Source organism: Denticeps clupeoides, chromosome 6, assembly GCF_900700375.1.
Source record: "Denticeps clupeoides chromosome 6, fDenClu1.1, whole genome shotgun sequence".
NCBI classification, from domain to species: Eukaryota; Metazoa; Chordata; class Actinopteri; order Clupeiformes; family Denticipitidae; genus Denticeps; species Denticeps clupeoides.
The window spans coordinates 17,791,280-17,812,255 of NC_041712.1; the positions used below are offsets into that span (position 1 = coordinate 17,791,280).

The 20,976-nt window shown below is 44.6% G+C and overlaps 3 protein-coding genes across 9 annotated transcripts in view; 1 reads left to right on the forward strand and 2 right to left on the reverse strand.

The window, feature by feature from the left end:
* Nucleotides 1–11,957, forward strand: part of tcf7 (transcription factor 7) — a 31,709-nt gene extending 19,752 nt beyond the window's left edge. Inside the window, exons 4-12 of one of the 6 annotated variants that reach the window (XM_028982384.1) lie at nucleotides 61–187; nucleotides 3,102–3,180; nucleotides 4,636–4,722; nucleotides 5,580–5,699; nucleotides 5,830–5,992; nucleotides 6,283–6,390; nucleotides 8,830–8,878; nucleotides 9,184–9,256; nucleotides 10,679–11,957. In XM_028982384.1, coding sequence (XP_028838217.1) covers nucleotides 61–187; nucleotides 3,102–3,180; nucleotides 4,636–4,722; nucleotides 5,580–5,699; nucleotides 5,830–5,992; nucleotides 6,283–6,390; nucleotides 8,830–8,878; nucleotides 9,184–9,256; nucleotides 10,679–10,967 — 1,095 coding nt within the window. In that variant the 3' untranslated portion in view covers nucleotides 10,968–11,957. Of the gene's footprint in view, nucleotides 1–60; nucleotides 188–3,101; nucleotides 3,181–4,635; nucleotides 4,723–5,579; nucleotides 5,700–5,829; nucleotides 5,993–6,282; nucleotides 6,391–8,829; nucleotides 8,879–9,183; nucleotides 9,257–10,655 lie in introns of all 6 variants that reach the window. The other 5 variants (XM_028982385.1, XM_028982386.1, XM_028982387.1 and 2 more) reach the window with 5 other exon arrangements.
* A 74-nt stretch (nucleotides 11,958–12,031) lies between these two features.
* skp1 (S-phase kinase-associated protein 1) lies at nucleotides 12,032–15,570 on the reverse strand. Of its 2 annotated transcripts, none has more exons than XM_028982393.1 (6): nucleotides 15,517–15,570; nucleotides 14,109–14,205; nucleotides 13,895–13,968; nucleotides 13,668–13,811; nucleotides 13,304–13,444; nucleotides 12,032–13,197 (listed from the first exon to the last, which is right to left on the reverse strand). In XM_028982393.1, exons 2-6 carry the CDS (start codon nucleotides 14,203–14,205, stop codon nucleotides 13,162–13,164), a joined length of 492 nt encoding a protein of 163 aa, XP_028838226.1. In that variant the 5' UTR covers nucleotides 15,517–15,570; the 3' UTR covers nucleotides 12,032–13,161. The 2 variants fall into 2 exon arrangements, with proteins under 2 accessions (XP_028838226.1, XP_028838225.1); XM_028982392.1 differs by lacking the exon at nucleotides 15,517–15,570 and adding an exon at nucleotides 14,898–15,050.
* Nucleotides 15,571–15,922: 352 nt separating this feature from the next.
* On the reverse strand, nucleotides 15,923–20,538 carry ppp2cab (protein phosphatase 2 catalytic subunit alpha b). Its single transcript, XM_028983513.1, has 7 exons — nucleotides 20,193–20,538; nucleotides 17,563–17,772; nucleotides 17,260–17,433; nucleotides 17,084–17,173; nucleotides 16,832–16,993; nucleotides 16,612–16,730; nucleotides 15,923–16,502 (listed from the first exon to the last, which is right to left on the reverse strand). The coding sequence occupies exons 1-7, from the start codon at nucleotides 20,292–20,294 to the stop codon at nucleotides 16,430–16,432; spliced, it is 930 nt and encodes a 309-aa protein (XP_028839346.1). The 5' UTR covers nucleotides 20,295–20,538; the 3' UTR covers nucleotides 15,923–16,429.
* Nucleotides 20,539–20,976: the final 438 nt, after the last annotated feature.

Sequence of the window (20,976 nt, forward strand, 5' to 3'; positions counted from 1 at the left end):
CTTTCTGTGTGTGTGTGTGTGTGTGTGTGTGTGTGTGTGTGTGTGTGTGTGTTTCTACAGTCCAACAAAGTGTCAGTGGTCCAGCAGTCCCACGGGATGCACCCTATCACCTCCCTCCTGCCATACAGCAATGACCACTTCAACCCCAGTCCTCCTCACCTGGCCACAGACATGAGCCAGAAATCAGGTACAGTCCACCCACACCTACACCATGCCCATAACACCGCCCCACCCCCCCGGGCCTCAGACCTCATTCAAATGCAATAGCATATAATACGTAAATCATGGATAGTCCCCCCAAAAATAGAAAGAACATATGGAGGTCCTTCACGTTTCCTCTCCATTTCCTCACTTCTGCCCTCTTACTTCCTACCTCACATCATTCTCATTAAAAGTCCCGGGGAAGCTGTGGCCTGCGGTTTTTGGAGGGCCCAGGCGGAGGACGTGCCGTCTTTACACATTTCTGTTTAGATATACTTCAAAACTCAGACTTTATTCCTCGTTTTATCTACCCCAGCCCACCACTCCCAGTTCCCCGCCCCCCACCCCCCGTTGATATATGGGTTGGTGAGGAGCAGTGGTTGCGACCCAAAGGGGCCTTCCTGCCGGGAGCCTCCCACGTTCCAGCCGCACTTGAAGTGGTTTGATGCCGGAGAGTAGCTGCCGCCTCAGAGAACCCCCCCACCCCCCCAATGAATCTAGAACACAAACATGCACGCACACAGTCACACACACACACACACACACACATACACACACACCAAGATGGAAATGATTAGGGTCACAATTACTCAGAGCCAGAGTTGTGCTTGGTGTGTGTCACAAATGATACACAGACACAATCACAGCCACTCACACCTTGTACACACACCACACTCGTATATACTGAAGTACAGGCTTGACCCAGCCGAAAATGAACTAAGGAGTCTCACATGTTCCCAATCTGAGGTACTGAGATTATAATCTCAAAGGCATTATGGGAAATGCCTCCAGAGCTAGACATTCTGTAATAATGAGGTGGCTCCATTTTGGAAGCAGCACCCTAGACAGGTGTGTGCAAGAAAGAGGGAGACAGGCCCCGTTCTCATGGGAGCTGGAACTCCCCCAGGCGGCCACTCCTTGTCTGGACCCCGGGGGGACATTTGGGCGGTCAAACCTGAGCAGGGCTGACTCAGTCATAATAACAGGTTATAGAACCCCCCCCTGCCCTGTATTGGTCATCTTTACCTGCTAATCACCTAGAAATGGTCAACGCCTCAGCCAGTCAGTGCAAAAAGACAAGATGATATTGAAGAAATCCTGACGAAAATGAGCCCAAGATCCAGAGGAAAAGTTCCTATATTACTATTAAATATCATCTCACTTTATTACGTTATTTACAGTTGTTATAATCATCACTTTCCACTGCCTGAATGAAGTTGCTTGTGAACAGCAGGAATTATTAAAGCTACAAAAATAAGCTCTGCAAACATGACCAGACTGTCAAAAAGAACAAGCACTGGTGTGGCAGTGGTAAATGATTAAGGTATGGATAATATTATGTTGAAAAAGAATGAAGTTTAAAGATTAAAAATAAATAAACAAAATACGGTTTTCGATGTTTTCTGTTAAAAACAATTAATGGGAAACCAAAACCACAACAAGAAAAACACATTCACATCAAATAAATGAATATATATTAATGTCTGTTCCACAACTCCAGACAGCAGGTGGGTTGTTTGAGACTCAACCAAGCATGTTGTAGCTATTCAGCATGACCAGAACAGTGTGATGCGTCACATGCATGAAATGACGTGGCCCTTTAGTGTACAGTAACGTCGACTGAGCAGTACAGTGCACTTTTGAGTGCTTCAGGGAGGTGGGAGTTGAGCTGGGGGCTTGGCCGAAGTTATTTTAGCACTTTAGAACTTACTGTCCAGTCATATTCTTTTCCCTGCGGTATACATGTAGTGGGGTGCATTATGCATATTGATATCATGTTGTCTCTCACCTCAAAAAGAGGCTAAACCGTATTGATCTTATTTATTTATTTATTTTTTTATTTGACGAAAACCTAGTTATTTCTAGAGCAGCATCTTGCTAGAAATTCCCTCAACGGTACAGCAGATCTTTTTGATCTGCAAATGAAAAAAGAAAGCAGGGGAATCATCAAAAAGACGTCTGTCTTATTTTCCCTTGGAGCAAGCCTCACTTCGAATGGTGAGAGAGGTCACCAGAAGATGGTCTTGACATAACAAAACATTGACAGTTTCCTCCTTCATTGCCGACATTTGGCTAAGAATTAAATCAACATATTTATTTGTGGAATAATGATATTCCGCTGATGACAGTGTTCAGAATCCGGCCCCTGCCGGTTGAACCATGGGTAGAGTGCCACTAGTTCTTTTAGAAATCCAGCAGTGAGATTTGACCTACTGCTATGACAGTGGTTGTTTAAGACAGGAGAAGCGTTTGAGAGGATGGCGGTGTGGAGATAGAGCGGGTTGAGTCAGTAACATTCCTGTCCAACAGATTTATAGACAGAGGGGTCCAGAAAACCAGCCTAGGGCGACTCCAAATTACAGTTATCTGGCCACATTCCTCTGAGCACACATACAGGTTGCCTTCAGGTTGGGTTTAAGTGCTAGGCACCGTGTTGACAAATGACTTCCTCTTAAAAGCCCTGTTTGGTTCATTAGAACAGTGCTTTGTTCTGGGGTTGGGGAGGCATTTCGTTCTGTCCTTGCATTGCATTTGTTACCTCAAATTTCTAAAGTGTTGACATCTGTCAATCATTTTTCATGAAACCTTGGTGTGTACACAATGCATACAATTACAGACTTATTTATTATTGTTGTTATTTATTATGATCACTGTAGTATAATCTGTGTACTTTGTTTACTTGGTCAGAATGACTATAAAGAGTCCCTGGTTTCTACTCACGAGACATTCTTGCTAATGTAAATGTGACCCATTTGGCTGGGAGGGTAACCCACTGTCTAATGTTAGGTTCCCAGGCAGGTAATGGCATTGTTTACTGAGTATAACTTCCCCCACCCATGCACATACACTTCTCTTAACAATCCCCTTCTCTGCGTCTCCCCCAAATCCCACCCCTCCAGGCGTCCACAGGCACCAGTCCCAGGACCTCTCAAGCTTCTACTCACTGCCCACAGGCCAGCTTGCTCCATCCATGGGCTGGTAAGTGACATAAATCTCGGCTGTCTTGCCTTCAGGCACAGTGACCCAACCCTCGCTCCTCCCAGTTCAGAGTCCACCAACCTCCTGCGTCCCCCGCTAAACCCTGAGGTTGATGCGCATGATTGGCAATCAGATCAAGGGAAGACCGCTGAACAGATGCTCCAGGCATCTCCTGGTGCCATGAGTCAGTTGATGAAGTTTGTGTTTACTTCTCTCTTCATAATTCTTTCATTAAGGTTGCGTGTTTTGCATGGCCAGAGCCCTTACTCAATCTCCCTGACGTAAAATGGATGCCATTGTTTCCCACAAAACTAGTCCTCCGGCGCCACACCAAAAGCACTCGCAGCCTAATGACTCTTTTATTCCACAACTCGCTCGGCTAATAGCGCTGAAGAACAGGACTGTTGAATGTTCTGAAGAATACAGGCAAGGCAGTCGCGTCTCGGCCTGGGCTGGGACATGGACGTTGCTGTGTTCGGAGGGAGGGAGGGAGACTGAAACCCAGGCCATGTTGGGCCATTGTCTGTGAACAACACATGACATATGTGACACACATGCTCCACATGGGGGCCCTCCCATTTTAAAGAAAGACACTGATAGTCACCGTGGAGCATCTGAACATTGTTTGTCGTAAGCTTCTTACCCACAGATTATGTCTGTTTGTAAGTTTCTTTTGTGACTTGTGGTAAGAGCCTGGCAGAGGCCTTGCATTGTTGTGACAAATTCCCAGCATTCATAGTTACCAGACAGCATGCGACTAGTGCTGGTTGAAAGATTATAATGTTCGGCTGGTTTGAAAACAATAGCTGCTTCCGATTTGTAGCCGCATCAAATCTCTCTCTCTCTTTTTTTTTTATTTATAATGGAAAATAAGCACCCAGCCCACAGACTGAACTTGTGGCCATGGTGAAATAGCTTTAGTGTCGTAGCATAACTGAAAACTCACGCCCAGGCAGCAACAATTCTAAGCAGCGATGGAGACAGGAAGTGATGTTATCAGCATCATGACACGTTCACATGCCTCTGATGAGGTAAAAGGTGTCACCCTGAGGATGTGTCCCTTAATTGACCCATTTTCTGGCATTAGCAAGTGAATCCTTGTTTTACTGTAACCAATAGAGTGAAGACCCTGTCCAAGGGGGCAGTCACAACTCTGCTGCTGTTGATCTTTTGGAGCCCCCTGCGGGGTGGCAAGATGGTGGCCGCTCCATAACAAAGGCTTCAGCTTGCTGTGTTCACGCCTTTGTGTGGTTTGATCCTTAATCTGTCAATGCCCAGTCCAGAAACTCCAGATGTCCAAATCTACTTGTTCTCGATGCACAATTTTCATCATATTCACTCCGGAGTAAAACACCTGTTGTTCGGTGTAGTGCAGAGGTTCATGGTTGTTGATAGGAGAGCGTTGACCCTAAAGTCATGGCTCCCACCCGTCTGTCTTGCCCCCCCCCAACGCAGGCAGCCTCAGCCTGTGTATCCGCTCTCCTCCTGTGGGTTCAGACAGTCCTACCCCTCCAGTCTCCCCAGCAGCTCCTCCTACTCAAGGTACAGTATGAGCTGCTGCCCCAGCCCCGCTGGAGACGCCCTCTCTCCCGCTGGCTGCACCCCGGTCGACGGCTGACCGACCTGCCCCTGCGCCCCCCTCCCCATCCAGCCCGGCTCCAGCTGCTGCTTACACACACACCCCTGTACAGGCCCTTACTCCGGCGCAGCAGCATTTCCATGTGTGTTTATGCGTGTGTTATGTGCTTTGTGTGTTGCTGGCGTCCTGTCAGTTTTCGGGGAAGCGAGGGCCCCTCCTGTCTGTGTCGCCACGGCTCCGCTAAAACGCCTGCAGCTCATTTGTTGTGGCTTCTCTTATTAGACGTCGGCTCCATCATGAAATCCTTCCCTTTTGTATCCCTAGCCTGGGATTTATACGAACAAATCATGTTAGTTCACTCGCAATGGCTAATGCGTCCAAGCTGTGGAAATGGTTTACATTTGGACGTCAACAGGACGGCAGCCTGCACATCTTTGGCTTTGGTTCTGGTTATGTCGCTCCTCCAGGACGCTTCAGCGCAGCGATTAGTCGCAGTTTTCTTTCAAGCTGGTCCAAACAGAACAATGAAAACTAGAGCTACGTGTCAATGTGAAGTACAATTTGTATTAATTGTTTGTTCATTTAAAAACTTTTAAGAAAGCCGTACATCAAGAAAATTGTGTTTTATTAAGAGGATGCATCGTTGAGTGGAAAATGCTGGCTGGCTTACATGCCAACAGAGCGCCATCTGCTGGAAGACGTGTGTAAAGAAGAATACAGCTACATGCCTGCTACACTCGCCTGCATTCAGTGCTTAACTGACCTTCTTAGAGTTGAATGAAGTCTAAACCTCGACTTAAATGTCCCTTTGACCCTCCAGGTTCCCCCCTTCTCTCATGTTGGGGCCCTCCAGCATGCACCCAACAGGAATCCCACACCCTGCAATAGTGCCCTCTAGTGGCAAACAGGAACATGACCAGTATGACAGAAATATGTATGCGTAAGTAGCCCTTAAGTTTCTTTTATTTCGAAGAATGAAGTCCTAAAAATGCTAATGGCTAACATGAAAAATATCAAAAGAATCAGATCTGAAGGCTAGTGGCGTTTTCCCTGCTCCCCGTCTCCCACAGCAAGCCTCATCCCGAGCCCAAGAGAGAGAAGGAGCCCAAGAAGCCTGTGATCAAAAAGCCCCTCAACGCTTTCATGCTTTACATGAAGGAGATGAGGGCAAAGGTCATCGCTGAGTGCACTCTGAAAGAGAGCGCCGCCATCAACCAGATACTGGGGAGAAGGGTGAGACACACAAATGCATACACCCACAAGGGAACACACGCGACACATATGTGTAGTCACACACACAGTTCGCATACACTTCATAGTGACAGGACACTTAAAAAATCATGTAAGTCACGGCCTGCCAAAACCAGATGACATTTTCTGCCGAAAAATTCACATTGCATAGTAATTATTGAAGAAGTTAGAACTTAGATTGGCATTGTGAAGTCTTTCAATCAAAACGGACAGACACATACCAGGTTTATATTCATTACTGTGTGTTCATAAGTGTGTTGGTTCGTCTGCAGTGGCATGCACTGACCCGAGAGGAGCAGGCCAAGTATTACGAGCTGGCCAGGAAGGAGCGACAGCTTCATATGCAGCTGTACCCAAGCTGGTCTGCCCGCGACAACTATGTAAGTGCCACCCCATCCCGCCACTCCAGCCGGCAGGCACAGGGTCCAGTGGGGCTGCTGGTTAGGTATATGAGTGTGGGTCTCTCAGCGAGAGGGAAAAGGAGAGGACATGGTCTGAACGAACTGACTAGAGGCACTTTCCACCCCTGATCTGGGTCACGGGCTGCAGCTGACTTCAGCTGTGGAAAGTTGAGAGGAGCAATAGCCCTTAACACACATTTTTTCCTTCACACTATCACTTCTTTTTGGCTTTTCTCAGAAAGGTAACTTCCACTGTAAGTTGAAGCAAAAATGCAGAACCCTTTGGCCTTTTTTGTCTTTTCTCAATGAAAAAGCACCACCCTGTAGAATAGAAGATATCGTTATTATCATTGTATTAGTGCTGTGTGTAAAACACAGTGGCGGATTTGGGCTCCTAACATGCATTTCACTGGCCATAACTGCGGGGTCGAAGGCCACAGACCTCTACACACCAGTGAGACTTAATATTACAACCTTATGTAGGAAGTATGGAAGGGTGGTAGTAGCCAAGTGGGTAACACACTCGCCTATGAACCAGAAGACCCAGGTTCAAATCTCACTTAATACCATTGTGTCCCTGAGCAAGACACTTGACCTAAGACGTTAAGTTGCTCCAGGTAGGACTGTCCCTGTAACTACTGATTATAAAGTCGCTCTGGAAAAGGGCGTCTGATAAATGCCGTAAATGTAAATGAAGTGATGACAGTTTTGAGGGAACCTTGAATCACATTTGTTCCAGCATTAAGAATATAACTCACAACGAGGCAGTTTGTATTAAAAACTGGTTAAAATCTAAATTTAGTCTGAATCCTAAAGCCATTTGGAGCAGGTTTGAAGTTAAAATGTGTTTTTGCTCTACTGAGAAATAAATATTTTTGGTGTCTTTATTGCACAAATTCACTGACAAATAATTGAAAATTCATGCAAATTGCATTACAAATATCTGACATGTTTGGCTTCAGTCTCTGCAGTACACCCACCCTTCTTCTGTACAGATTGACTCTAAAATCCTCCTGTAATCTCCTGAGGGGTTGTGCCCCGTTGAACTTGGACAGAATTCTGCTCTGAAATACGTAATCAGCACCAGAGATCATGCAGCCGGGTCAAACCCACACACAAACCGATCCAGATACCCTCATTTCAAAAGGTCATGATCCCGGAGGTTCACCTTCTGTATTCATCAGTGACCTTGGTGGTTTAAACCACTGGTTAGGTTTGACAAAGGCTGTGGTGGACTGGCGTTTAGGAAAGGGAGAGAGTGGGTTCGACAAAGTGTCATGTTTTTTATGTATATCGATCATTGGCTTTAGTGACAGCGCGTTTGTATTGTCGGCGCATTCTGAACTTCAGGTGCTCGTACATGCAGCTTGAAGGGGTACAAATCAGTGCAACATGAAGTAAACCTTATATCACTGAACAATTTTTAAAAATGGGCACTGAGGTGGTAATTTGTCATGAGACGAACGCATTAAAGTGACTGATAGCACCCCGGCATGACGCCCTCGCAATGCTTACACTCTTCATTTCACAGGATTAAAAGACTGAGACCATTTCTGCATATAAAGACGTCACCCGCCTGTCAACAGGAAGCAAGGCACCCACGCCATTCGCTGTCGGGATCTCTCCACCTTCGCATTAACCACACACACACACACACACACACACACACACAGATACGCTAGCCGGTTGGGTTCTACAATCAGGGGGTGGCATAAAACAGCAAGCAGTGAGCTTAGATTCCACATCCTCCCCACACATCACAGTTTCCCAGCATACACCTGGCCTCGAACTCTATTCTGAGAGTTCCTACAGGCTGTTTTTAGTTCTGCTCCTTAACAGGTACTAACATATCAGTCAAAAACGGTGAGGGGATAGGTTACATCAGCCAAAAAGGCATTCACAGCCTAGTCTAGTCCGTCCGGGTTTGAGTATTATTTACGGCTGGGTCTGTCTTATACTTTCACTTTTTTCTTGTGGTTGTGTTTTGCATTTTGAATGGTCATGTACTGTATAGAAGCTACATATACGTTGATGGCCTTTACTTTTACGGCTGCTTTCAACACGTTATGAGATGATCTTTAACTTGAAGGATTGAAGGAAAGCAGCCAGCATGTGCTCAACACAGGACCTCTATCAGGACAGTGGAAGATCGTCCCCGGTGGTCGATAAAAGCAAAAACGTGAAATCATGTTTCACTGATGTGAAGACTATTACACAGCATAACCTCACATAGTTTTGCGCCTTTGATTTTGTTCTTCAATGTAAAAGTTGTGAGAAAAAGAAACGTGTAGTTGAGCATATTTTGGCTGGAAGCATACGATGTGTGTGGCACTGTACCTGACAGACATGATGGAAGTATCTTCCTAATCAGAGCCATCTCTTCTGACTGGTCTCTTCTGTCCATTTATTTTATCACAGGGGAAGAAGAAAAGGAGAAAACGCGAAAAGCAGCAGGATTCCACCACAGGTACTAAACCACAGTAATAAACGGCTCCTCCGACGCTCACCATGACTGTTTTGCAAAGTACATGTAATGTCGCTGGCTGGACCTGACAGGCAAGAGCTCTCCTGGCGGCCTGTTTTCACACAGGTCCTCTCCTTCTGCCACTGCTGGTTGATGTGTGTGCTCTTCAGTCATGGGCACTAACTGTTTTTCTTTTCTTTAATTGCTTTCTCCGTCACAACACTTTATTTTATTTTCTCCTCCTCCTCTTTCCCTTTTGCCCCGTTTGACCTTCCACTTTCTTATGTCGCATGCTGCCTTGCGCTCAGACCCCGGCTCTCCTAAGAAATGCCGAGCTCGCTTCGGCCTCAACCAACAAACGGATTGGTGCGGTCCCTGCAGGTGTGTACCTCTCTTCTAACGCCCCTTCCCCGCTTTACACCCCCACCACAAGCCCACACCCTCCTCGTGCTCTGCTCTGCATGCTCTGCATGTTCTGCATGTGTCACTAACACTGCAGCCCGCGGCTGCCCCCTGCTGGCCGAATACGGCAGTGCCACAGCGCCTGAGAGTTCGGTTCTCATGCTCTTCTTTTCCTTTGCTAAATTATGCTTTAGGTTATTCAGGCGGCAACATAAAGCAAATAAAAGCAGTCAGTAAGGTTTTTTTTTTTTTGCATAGATGTTGTATTTTAAAGATCAGAGGGTGCTTTCGAAAGACAGACACATTCGGTTCGCACAACCTCGTGCTGACTGCCACCAAAGTGGTTTGCCCGGGTATGAAGCCCAGAACGGTTGTGGGCGAGGCTTGAGGGGCTGCAGAGTGCTCCGAGGCGCCTGCCGCACCTGCCCTTACCTTTTTTTTCTCCATTCATGCGGTCGTGCCCGACCCGCGTTTGATGGTGAGCTCTCGAACATTTTCACAGTCGCGCTCATTCAGCGCCCTCCCTTTCCCTTTCTCTCTGTTTCTCGTTCTCCGTCCCCCGCCGCCGCCACCCCGAGCAAGCCCTGCTTGCGGTGGCTGACAGTGACTCACACTCTGCATTTTGGTGAACATGGGCCCCTTTGATGTGACGCTGATAGCGTATGTCTGTGTGTCTGTGTGTGTGGGTGTGGGTGGGTGGGCGCCACTTTATTTTCTGTTTAGACGATAGGAGCTGGTGGCAGCAGAATGATGTTTTGGTTTCCATTGACCTGAGAAAGCGCAGCAGGTTTCCTGCGTTCGCAGAGGCAAAATTTGCCCGTAACGCCGATGCACTGTACTGTATTTAAACGAGGGATCCGCAATTCAACATTTCTTTTTATGTTCCATTCCAGTGTTCTGAAGCCTCCTACTGCCTCACTTAATTATTAACTGGTTAGAATGACATGGAAGGACAGTTACCAGTGTTCTTAGTAAAATTACGATGAAATGGAACAGTAGCTGGCTGTTCACGACTCATTCCACAGCAGACAGATTTTTCAACGTCTACACTGTACATTCGTTCATTTTTATTAACCATTCTAGTAGCTTTATGCTATTTGTGCCATTTCATTTGTCATCACATTCACCACAGTTCATGTTCTTTTACCATTTTACTTGTTAATTGGCTAAATGTTTAGAACTCTGCGCAAGTGATCCTGCTGTTTAGACTGTAGATTCACTTTCTTCCCCTCCCTGTTGCGTTTATTAGGCAGCTCATGCTTGATCACTTGCACGGAACCAACTGTCTTTGAGATGAACAGTGGCACAGTAGATGTTGTGTTTGTCCCCCTTCTGGATTTCATGTCGATGACATTTTACATCCACGCTTTATTCACAGATAACTCTCTTGACTGTTCCTAGGAGGAAAAAGAAGTGCATTCGCTACCTTCAGGGAGGACAGTGCGCCAGCCCCCATTCTTCCGATGGAAGTGCTATAGACTCGTCCCCTTCCCCTATCCGTCCTTCCCAGCAGCCTCTGTCCCCCCTCCCACAACGGCCCTCTTCCCCGGACTCCCCCTGTGACGCCCCCCAGCCCAGCAAACGGCAACCAACAGCAATCACTGTCCCTAAATCGCCCGGACTATTGCTCAAACCTTTAACAGAATCCAGACAGTACGGCAGTCTCCGCGCCGTGTCCCACCCATGCTAAACGTCCACCCACCCCAATGACGCAGGGAACTGTTGAAATCTGATCTTATTTTTTTATCTTATATAAACTAGCTACACGGACAGGGACCGAGCCCAGTCCTGATCTAACCGTGGCGTTCAGTGGCGAGCCGCTGTCCAGACTGCGAGGATAGCGCAGGCCGGGGTCAGAGGACTGTCTGGTCTTCATACAGAAGCTGTAAACGTGTACGTCTCGTTTCCAAATCATCTCACGCGGTGCAAGGTCCCTGCTTTTCAATTCAGCGTGGCACTTTCTTTCCAAATGAGTCGGATTAGAAGACTGACGGTTGAGAACTCTTCCCCTTTGACAAATGTAAAAAGTATTTTACAGGGTTGCGGTCTGTGGTGCCATGTATTGTTTACAGGGGCTCAGACCATTTTGTGAATTGACTATATTTAATACAAACTGACCCCAACCTTGCATATTTCCTCAAATGTTGTATATCTAAGTTTTATAAATGTGGAACCTCCAAGTATATGATTACACTTTTATATGTAAAAAAATTGACAAAATTTAATGGCATTGTTTTGTGTTTTAGTACTTTTTAGTTTGGTTGTTTTTTTTTTTCTAACAATATGTTATTCTGTTTAAAGTTTTGAAGTAGTGCGTGTGCTCAGTCCGTCTCCTGTTCTGCATTCTGTATAAAATGATGTCCTAATCACTTTCTGTGTTTGTATGTATGTGTGTGTGTGTACTGCCTTAGTTTACAAAAGGAGAATGCAGCAGACAGACATAGCTTTATTTTTTATTCTTTATCCGATCATGCTTCGTGAAATGTAACCCGTTTACAACGCCGAACCCACGGCCGTGCGGTCTCTCCATGGCCACTGGAGGGCGCGCTGCATTTCAGGCGCTGAGCCTCCACCTCAGATCTCCAGTCATGTTTTTTATTCGTTTTGGTTATTTTATGTTTCTTTTGTGTAATATCAATTTTGTTAGATGTATTAAAATATTTTGAAATATGTGTAAAAACTGTCTCATTTTTACTTTTAAATCAGACCAACAATATATATATAAATAATTGGTTTGGTGGTGATACTCCTCAGTTTTTTTTTTTTTTTTTTAACTAAACTAGCTATTTCTAAAACGAGGGGGAAATTATTATATTCAAAACAGAGAGAATAACGGAAGTCACTTAAAAACACACGGTTCAGACACCAAAGATCAATACAAAACAGGATAGTTATAAACAGCCATGATGAACCAACAAACAAGCAATGTCTCTGGGTCTCTTGGTTGGGAGTGAACGAAAGTAAAGAGATGAATAACGTCACAAATTTTATATCATCCCTGACCAAGTGAAGTCTACAGTGTGTTGATTGGATTGTCTAACCAAAGAAATAATGTCAGTCACCTCAGATGAGGACTCTTGCACTCAACTAATATCAGAAGAATCCTCTTAAGGTATGAGCATGGTATCAGTTGAGGGGACTGTAAGCAATAAGTGCAAAAGAAACCTAACAAAGAGGGATTCTCACACAGAAGACAAACTGCATAAAACCCCACAGGGGTAGCCGAACACCTTTAACTTGTTTTCTAAGGAGTCACAATCAGTTACTAGTTGGGTGTGAGTGTGCTGGTGGGTGAGTACAGAAGACAGTTTTTTTTTTGTTTGTTTTTCTTCTGTTTTAATGGCTGATAATCGTAAACATTACCTTTAGAGCAGATCTGCAAGTGTCCAATCCTATACAATAATAAGCAAGGTAAATTAAACTAAATGATGACTATGTTTACTTCCTACACAAGTACTTCCAGTCCACAGGACATTCCAACACTTAACCCCACTTTCCAATCTGTAAGACCCTTTATCTTCTTAACATGACGTAGAGAGAATAGCAGAGAGGTGGCTGCATTTACAAATGTCACAATATGATTAATCACTTCAAAAAAAAAAAAAAAGTTGAAAAGAGGGGGTGGTAAAGCTGGTCAAAATGGAAAAGTAGCTTCTCTTCCAATGTGTAAATATATAGAGAAGTAAAATATGTAAAAACCAGATAAAAATTAGAAAGAGCATTTAAGTTATCTGCACCACACAAGCAATGGAAATGATCATGCTATGAGTACACATGGGTCCGCCGCTCTAATAGTCTAATATCATATCAACAAACATGAACAACGCAGTGCAACCAGTATCTGGAACAATCCTTTACAGTGTGTTAATGATGCCACAACATCCTTACTTCTCTTCGCACCACTGGTTCTCCTTGCGTACCTGGGGGAGAGAAAAAAAAAAAAAGTTTAAAACAAAATGCCATTTTCTGTACCCTTCTGGAAAAAAAAAAAAAAAAAAAAAACCTGATGTCAGACACACAACAAACCTGGGCCTCCTCCTCCTCCGTGAAGTCATTTTTGATATTGAACGTCTTCCTGATCTCCTCTGGAGTTTTGCCCTTAATCATGTTGGCAACTGTCTTGCAGGTGACATCTAGCAATCCTTTGATGTCCAAATAATTTGCTGCCTAAAATGATAAACCAAAATAAATTCATAATACTCCATGAATCACACAGTATAGGGGAAATATTTACACTACCATATTGAGAGATTCCTTTCCATTTTGCCATGGAATAAATACATTTTACCATTGTCACCTTTACATCTAACTACCAGAAAGGCCAAAGATTTACTGAAGAGAAAATCCAGGTGTAATCAAAAATATGGCCCAGAGTATCACAGGATCCTACCAGAATCAGTTCAAAGAGTGTGCCCTGGTCCACTTTCAGAAACTCCTGATCCCACACCGGGATGTCATCGGTCCTCTTCTCCTTGTTCTCATCATCTTCGGGGGGTGGAGGGTCATCCTTGTGGTGTGTGCACCACTGAATTACCTGCCAAATACCAAAACAGGTCAGGGCTTTTTCCGCAGCCACACAAACCAGATTTAAAGAGACAAAGTACACTATTTTAATACCTTCTTCAGTATGGCTGCATTTACATTGGGTAGAGGAACAGGGTCATCATCCCCTTCATCATCCATTCCCAAATCTGTAGGAATCAAAACAAGACAAAACTAAAAATTTCCCTTTAAATGTCAATCTGGAACTGGTGTTGGCGAAATTATTGTAAAAAAAACTGAACCTAGCATAGCATGGAGGGAAAAAAGAAATGAAAAAAAAAAAACATACCCTCCAGCATAGTCTTGATGGTCACTGACTGTTTGGCAATCTCTACATCCACCTCGAACATTTCACCGTCCGAACTTTGCAACTTAATAGTCGGCATCTAAAACACAAGAAACTAAATTAGTTCAGGCAGGGGCGTGAGGCAGCAGCATACCACCAAGTTCTCAGTCGTCCAGGTCATGGTTCTCTGAGAATTTTTTTTAAGGTTCCAGTGGCAACTGGACTTGTTTTGGTTCCATTCCAGAGGGCTTTCTCGAGTCTGGTAAGAGTTGCAGGTTTATAAACCCTGTGGAATCTTGGGTTTTAAAACCCTTAAAGACGTCTCTACATCCACCGACACGAAAAAATTAAAAAAAAAAAAAAAAAACTACGTGGGGTCAAGGGTACGACGGTGGTAATTAATTCTAATTAGAGCACACACCTCAAATAAGCACGGCATCACAGCGAGCGAACTTCAGCTCAAAATGCTACAAACTGATAGCTCTCCAGGCTTCTTTTAACGACAAAAAAATAAGAACGCACGTAAAGCACGTAGCTTAGTCCATTTGTTGTAAACACCGTCGCCCAGATGCTCGAACAAATTAGAATTAAAAAATGAAAAAATAAAGAAAACCCCGCAGGGGTCGAGAGTAGAAGTAACCCGGCTAGCCTTGCGTGCTACGCTAGCTGCTGCTGCTGCTAGCGGTACAGAGAAGGGCTGGCGACGGACAGACTGGAGCGACACACTTTCACGCACGCCGACACCGTGCGCCTCCTCAAAACGACTATCCTCAGGAGGTGAGGAACACTCACCGTGACCACTGACCGAGCAGGGGGAAAATTCTCGTCGACAAGGCCGCGACAGGTAAACAGCCACTGCGAGAAAACGGTGCCGTTGTCGCTTTGTCAGGGAGGGGTCCTTTGCTTAGTAGTCCGCGAAGCTGCCTGCACCCTATTAATTAGCCACGTTTGGCTTAGGTCACTTGTGAACGAATTTCAGATGTGTGCCGGGACAAAAAGTACATATTAATCACATATTAACGTTAATTTTTGTTTACGAATGAGGCGCTTTATGTTGTATGTTTCGCGTACAATTATTTGTCCTCCCATCGCTAAACCTACATTATCTAATTTACAGGATAGCTGTTCTAAGTTTATATTATTATATTCATCAGGCCTTTGTGCTTAGTTTTCTGGATACGTAGTGTATTTATGAGCAAAACTGATCTCAAACGACAGCATCTTTAAAGCGTGCAAAAGCAAATCATGCTGCTGTCGCGCCAGCGGAGTTTCAGCACCGTCAGCAATGAGCGCGATGACTGCGAGGTGCCAGTTTCTCAGTCCATCATCAACAACATTTATTTATGACGCAACTGCGTGTGCGGCCCGTGTTGTGAACTGGGGGCTAGGACTGTAGGCGGGAGCACGATACCCTGCTTCCTTGCTGTCGCTCCTGGTTCCCGGAAGTCGTCGATCTAGAGCCGCTTACCGTCCTTCACCGCGCTGCGGCGTTGCTGCGCCGAAAACTGCGCATGTGTGCGACCAAGATACCGCGTCGGGGACAGTGCGTGTGATCGAGAGTCATCCCAAATCACTGAGCATATTGCTACGACTGTGTTTCACGATGGCTTGAATTAAAAGAAGGCGTATAAGCTAAACCAGAGACCATTATACTCACGCTAGGCTTGTGAGAAGTGCGTGCTCACAACATGCAGAGACAACGGGACACAATTAAGGAGCAACTTCCATCTTTATTATTCAACTGGTGCCATCTATAGACATTTATCCAACACAAGCGTACCCATTTCTACAAATGGCGTATTGACAGTCGGCCAATCTGAACTGGTGTCTCAAGTTAATCCTCATTACATTTTTTTTGGTTCTTTTTTTTTTTTTTATGTGGGGAGGTGGTGTCTTTCAGCAGTGTTCTTAAAAAAAATTACCAAAAAAGAAAGTGGAAATTATGACAAATGACATGGACCACGTGTTTCCAGACAAAAGAGTGGAGGAAGGGGGTGGGGGAGCAGCCATGGTTCACATAAATGACCAGGGCAGGTTGGTTCGAAAATAGCATAAACAATATATCTACAGGCTGGCAGATAAAACACAAGAGCAAAAAGTAAAATCACTGTGGATCTTAAACATGTTGGACAGAGGATTATCAATATCGTATTGAATATGGCACACACCTTTTGGTCCATGTACACAGACTTTTTTCCCCCCCTCTGGATACTTAAATAGCTTTTTTTCTGAATACATTATTTTTTCATGGTTTCCTTTTCCACTCTCCCATCATGTTTTAAGCTGAATGTTTATTAATGGCAATACTGTACAGCGTTAAGAGTTTACAGGAAGTAGTCGGGCGTGCGGCGGGTCACATGGGGCTCTCCTCTGCGAGGTGCAGGGTCAAACTGCAAGCTGAGGAAACACAAATCAAATTGATGTTAAATTGCAGCCCAGCAGTAAATACGGCTTGTCTTAAGTAAAACCGCAGGGCTGTCCTAATGCCCTTTAAATGGTTACTTACAAGGAGTACTTCAGGGTGTCATCCAGTTCCATGATAGCTGCCTGGTTTCCACAACGATAGCAGTAATTAGGTGCACTGAAAATGGTTACCACATTGCGATCATGGCACCAGTTATAACCCTGAAATATAAATGGATGAAATGAGAAGGTGCATAGGTTAAAAGACCACAAAAGCCAGACAATGACAGAGACGTCATGTTTATGAGGCTCTTGACCCACACCTCCATTACTAGCTGGTGAGCTCTAGAGACCAGAGTAAGGCCATTGGCGTGGTTGAATGTTTCAGATATGTCCTGCCCAAAGGTATAGCCAGCACCTCTGGGGGAGATGCCCCAGCCCCCACGGTCATCTGGATCGGACCATAGCAAGTCACACATGGGTCCCTATGGAAGAAAGAGTGGGGATGACCTATTGGTACTGACTGCCAATCTAACAAGCATCTTATTCCAATGTGTCCATCTGACATGGCCTACCTCGTGTGGAACTTCCTGTAAACGGTCAAGAGCTCGAATGTGATCCAGTGTGTCGATTGACGGTGACAGCCCTCCATGAAGACAGAATATCTGAAGATAAACAGACACATGAATAAAGCAAATAAAAACTAAATACCAAAAATACCAAAACTAAGTCCCAAAAGGTATTTATTTACCTGACCATCTACCAAGGCAGTAAGAGGAAGGTAATCGAAGAGATCTGTGAAATATTTCCAAACGTTTGCATTGCCATATTTTCTTAGGCACTCATCATAAAAGCCATACACTTGTGTGATTTGTCTGCTTTCGTGATTTCCTCGAAGAATTGTGATGCGTTCCCGGAACCTAACCTGAAATTGGTACAGGATTTTTTTATTTTTTATTAAAAAGACAACAAACGGCACAGTACCAGTCAAATCAATAAACCAACATTTTACTTGAAATGTAAAAAAAAATAAATAACTAAATGCCTTGATTACCTTAAGAGCTACAAGCAGCGTGACCGTTTCCACAGAGTAATAGCCCCGGTCCACATAGTCTCCCATGAACAAGTAGTTTGTGTCTGGTGACTTGCCACCAATTCTGAACAGTTCCATTAAGTCATGAAACTGGCCATGGACGTCTCCACACACGGTGACTGGACATCGTACCTCTTGCACATTGGACTCCTTGGTCAGAATCTCTTTAGCCTACAGGACATGAAAACGCACATTAAAAACACATGGTTATATACAGCAATTTTTTCTTCATCTGCACAATGCAGACAAGTGTGTATTTCTTGTGTTTGTGATTGCTGATGTTAGCAGCATTAAAATTGAGATTTGGTCTCTGTAAAGAGCTTTCGGAACACAAATCCCACGTTAGGGGCAGCAGGCGCTGCTGAAAATCAAGTTTGTAGGTCATTAAGGCAGAGGATGAGTGAGGGTTATATGGGACAGCGAGCGTGCCCAACATCTCACCAGAGTCACAAGCACGACTAGAAACATGGACTACAGTCATCAGTAGCCCAGTAGTGACCTAAATACAAACACTCGCTCTCAAAAATGTGCTAAACCCATTTCACTTAAAGCCCCATTAATAAAAAAGCGATTCCATTAAGGCAGAACTAAAGGCCAAAGGTCTCGTTGTAAATAGCTGTTTTTTTTAGACAAAAAAATGTGAGGCTGAAGCAATGACTGCACCTCAAATTAACAAAGGCAATGATTACACATGTTATGTAAGAGCCACGCCTGTCCCAGATGTGTTATTTTAACCAAAAGAAACAGGAGGATAAGTAAAGGATGGGACATGCATGCATAGCACAACATTAACATTCCAGAACCTGGAATCCAAGGGATTTAAATGCTATAAAATTAACTCTGCCGGCCAGGGCGGTAGCTACGGGTTCTGGCTCCTCGGCCTGGTTACCCAAAACAGTGACGCCCGCGAGTCAGAAAAATAAGCATGGCTCCTATGTGGTGATGCAACCACAAATCAATCCTGCCCAGACCTATTCTTACTCCTGCAGTGCATTTTACAGAATGCATTACTAAGGGGATGAGGCTATTGTGCGCTCAAACAATAATAAACATGTACGGCAGGATTTGACACCCTATAGAAGTGACATTTCAGTGTTTTACTAAAAACTTATTATGGTCACTGTTTGTACTGAACAGCCAAATCAGAATAAAACGAGATTTCCAGTGAGCAAAAGGTGCAAATGATCAATAATGGCAACAAACTTTGGGAAGAAGGACTGCATTGAGCTACTCTAGTAAACACGTGGCATATAAAACAAGCTAACAATGTTAAGGTTACTGAAATAACACTGTTTTAGCTACATCTTTTGGGGTGTTTTCCAAATCAGACAATGGCAAAAAAGAAAAAAGGATGTGCAGGAAATCATGAAAGGGCATCAAGGACTCTTCCAATAAGTTCCAGATGAATGTGGCCAAAGCCAAGCGTGGTAGTAGCTTGGGTAAGGTGGGTTGTGTGGGTAACACACTCGCCTATGAACCAGACCCAGGTTCAAACCCCACTTACTACCATTGTGTCCCTGAGCAAGACACTTAACCCCAAAATGTTCCAAGGGGGGACTACTGATTGTAAGTCATCTGATAAATGCTGTAAATGTAAATCGGAAATCCATCAGGTGAGGTGCAGGCTGTCGACCGGGAGAGACTTCACTGCGACCGAGCTGAGCTCATGTAATTACAGTCAACGAACTGAACCTGAATGATGGTGGCCTCGTTCCATAACACTCAGCAACAGCCGCACCCTGAGCGAGTACCTGTCAATTTAACAACGCATACTCCAATAAACACTCCAAACAACTCTATCTGCATAATTACGGCCAACGAAGGCAAATTCGTCCACTGGAACTTTCAAGCATTGTAAAAACCAAGAAATCTGCAGCCGGGTCCGGTTTCTCGCCAAGCCAGAGGGGAGCGAATTTCATATTTATAAACGCGTAGAAACATCGCAGGCGTGGAAATATCGGCATTTCGAGCTTGGGTACGGCGGGTTAGTCGTGGTACGCGAACGAGCTGGCAAGACGATCTTCAGGGCAGGTCGGCGCCATTTTAGGAACGCCTAGGTACAGAGACGTCCGCACAGCGGGCGAATGACCCGATAAGTAAAAAAAAAAAAAAAAAAAAGAATTTATTGACTTATTATGATTTATCAATTATTAAGTCCGGTGGCAAAAAGCACATATTTCAGGGGCGTAACGAAGGTCCATGTGTTGATCAGACAGCGTCGTCCATTAGCCTGTCAGTTTGCTAACGTGCTAGTTAGCTAGTTAGCTGGCCAGCGCTGACATTTTTTGCGAAGTTGAATTTACACGCGTGTCTTACTTCCGGTATTTAATGCGCCGTTTAAAGGCAGCGCATTAAGTGACTTGGATAGAAAATAAAATGTGCCGTGTTCCGTACATTAGAAACAGTTAGAAAAACGGTGAAAATCCTTCCGCCATTTTAAACGAAGCGGCTAGCATTAGCCTGGAAGACGCTAGCTCACTAGCTAAAAAGGCGTCTGACTGCAACCCTCCATACATTCAGAGCATTTTTCCAAGCGACAATGCGACTAACACAGAACGATTCATACGTTTCGACGCTATAACCGAGCTTACCTTTTCGCAGAGCGTTTTCACTTGGTTTTCTGTGAGCTGTTTGCATTCATTGAGTTGTTCTATCCATTGATCAAGTTCCTTCGTGAACGCCTTTTCGTCCATCTCTGTTATATTTTCACAAGCGACTCCGTCGGGGGAAAAAATCAGTGCCACAAAAATTTCCCCAAATCCCGTTGCCCGCGTCTCCAAAAAAAAGAAATAATAAATCCGCTTTCTGTTGATTACTTTAGTGGGTACATGCGGCTCCCGCAACCAAAATCACTTGTAATTGAACAGGGGCGAATCGGACGAGGAAATGCGAAGACGTCAACCTCCCCTCTCCCACCCCGAACCATGTTCCAGTCTTCACCGGTGGCCCTATGAACCCGGTCGAAGCTGCACGCCGATTGGCTGCTCGCCGGGAATTGCTCGTTTCTCATTGGACGCCGTTGCACCGATGTATGCGGACAACTCTTTCGCACCGCAGTGGCGTAGCAATCGATTTCAAGGCGTAAACGTTTGTTGCGTGTTTTTGTTGCATTTAATTAATTCCTCATTATCCTATGTGTCTTATCTTACAGTTTCTTTCCATCTGTTGCTATTATTTGCAATATTTGTAATATTGAGGTCAGTAGCAGTTTCACACTGCATATCATACCGTGTGTGACTGTGTACGTGACAAATAAAATTAGAATTTGAAGATTATATCTTACAGGATGCATTACTTTTAATATTCCTTAAGCATATCAATATTGCAGACATAATCATTTTCAGTGGCGGTGATGACAGGTGCTCTCTTCGATCA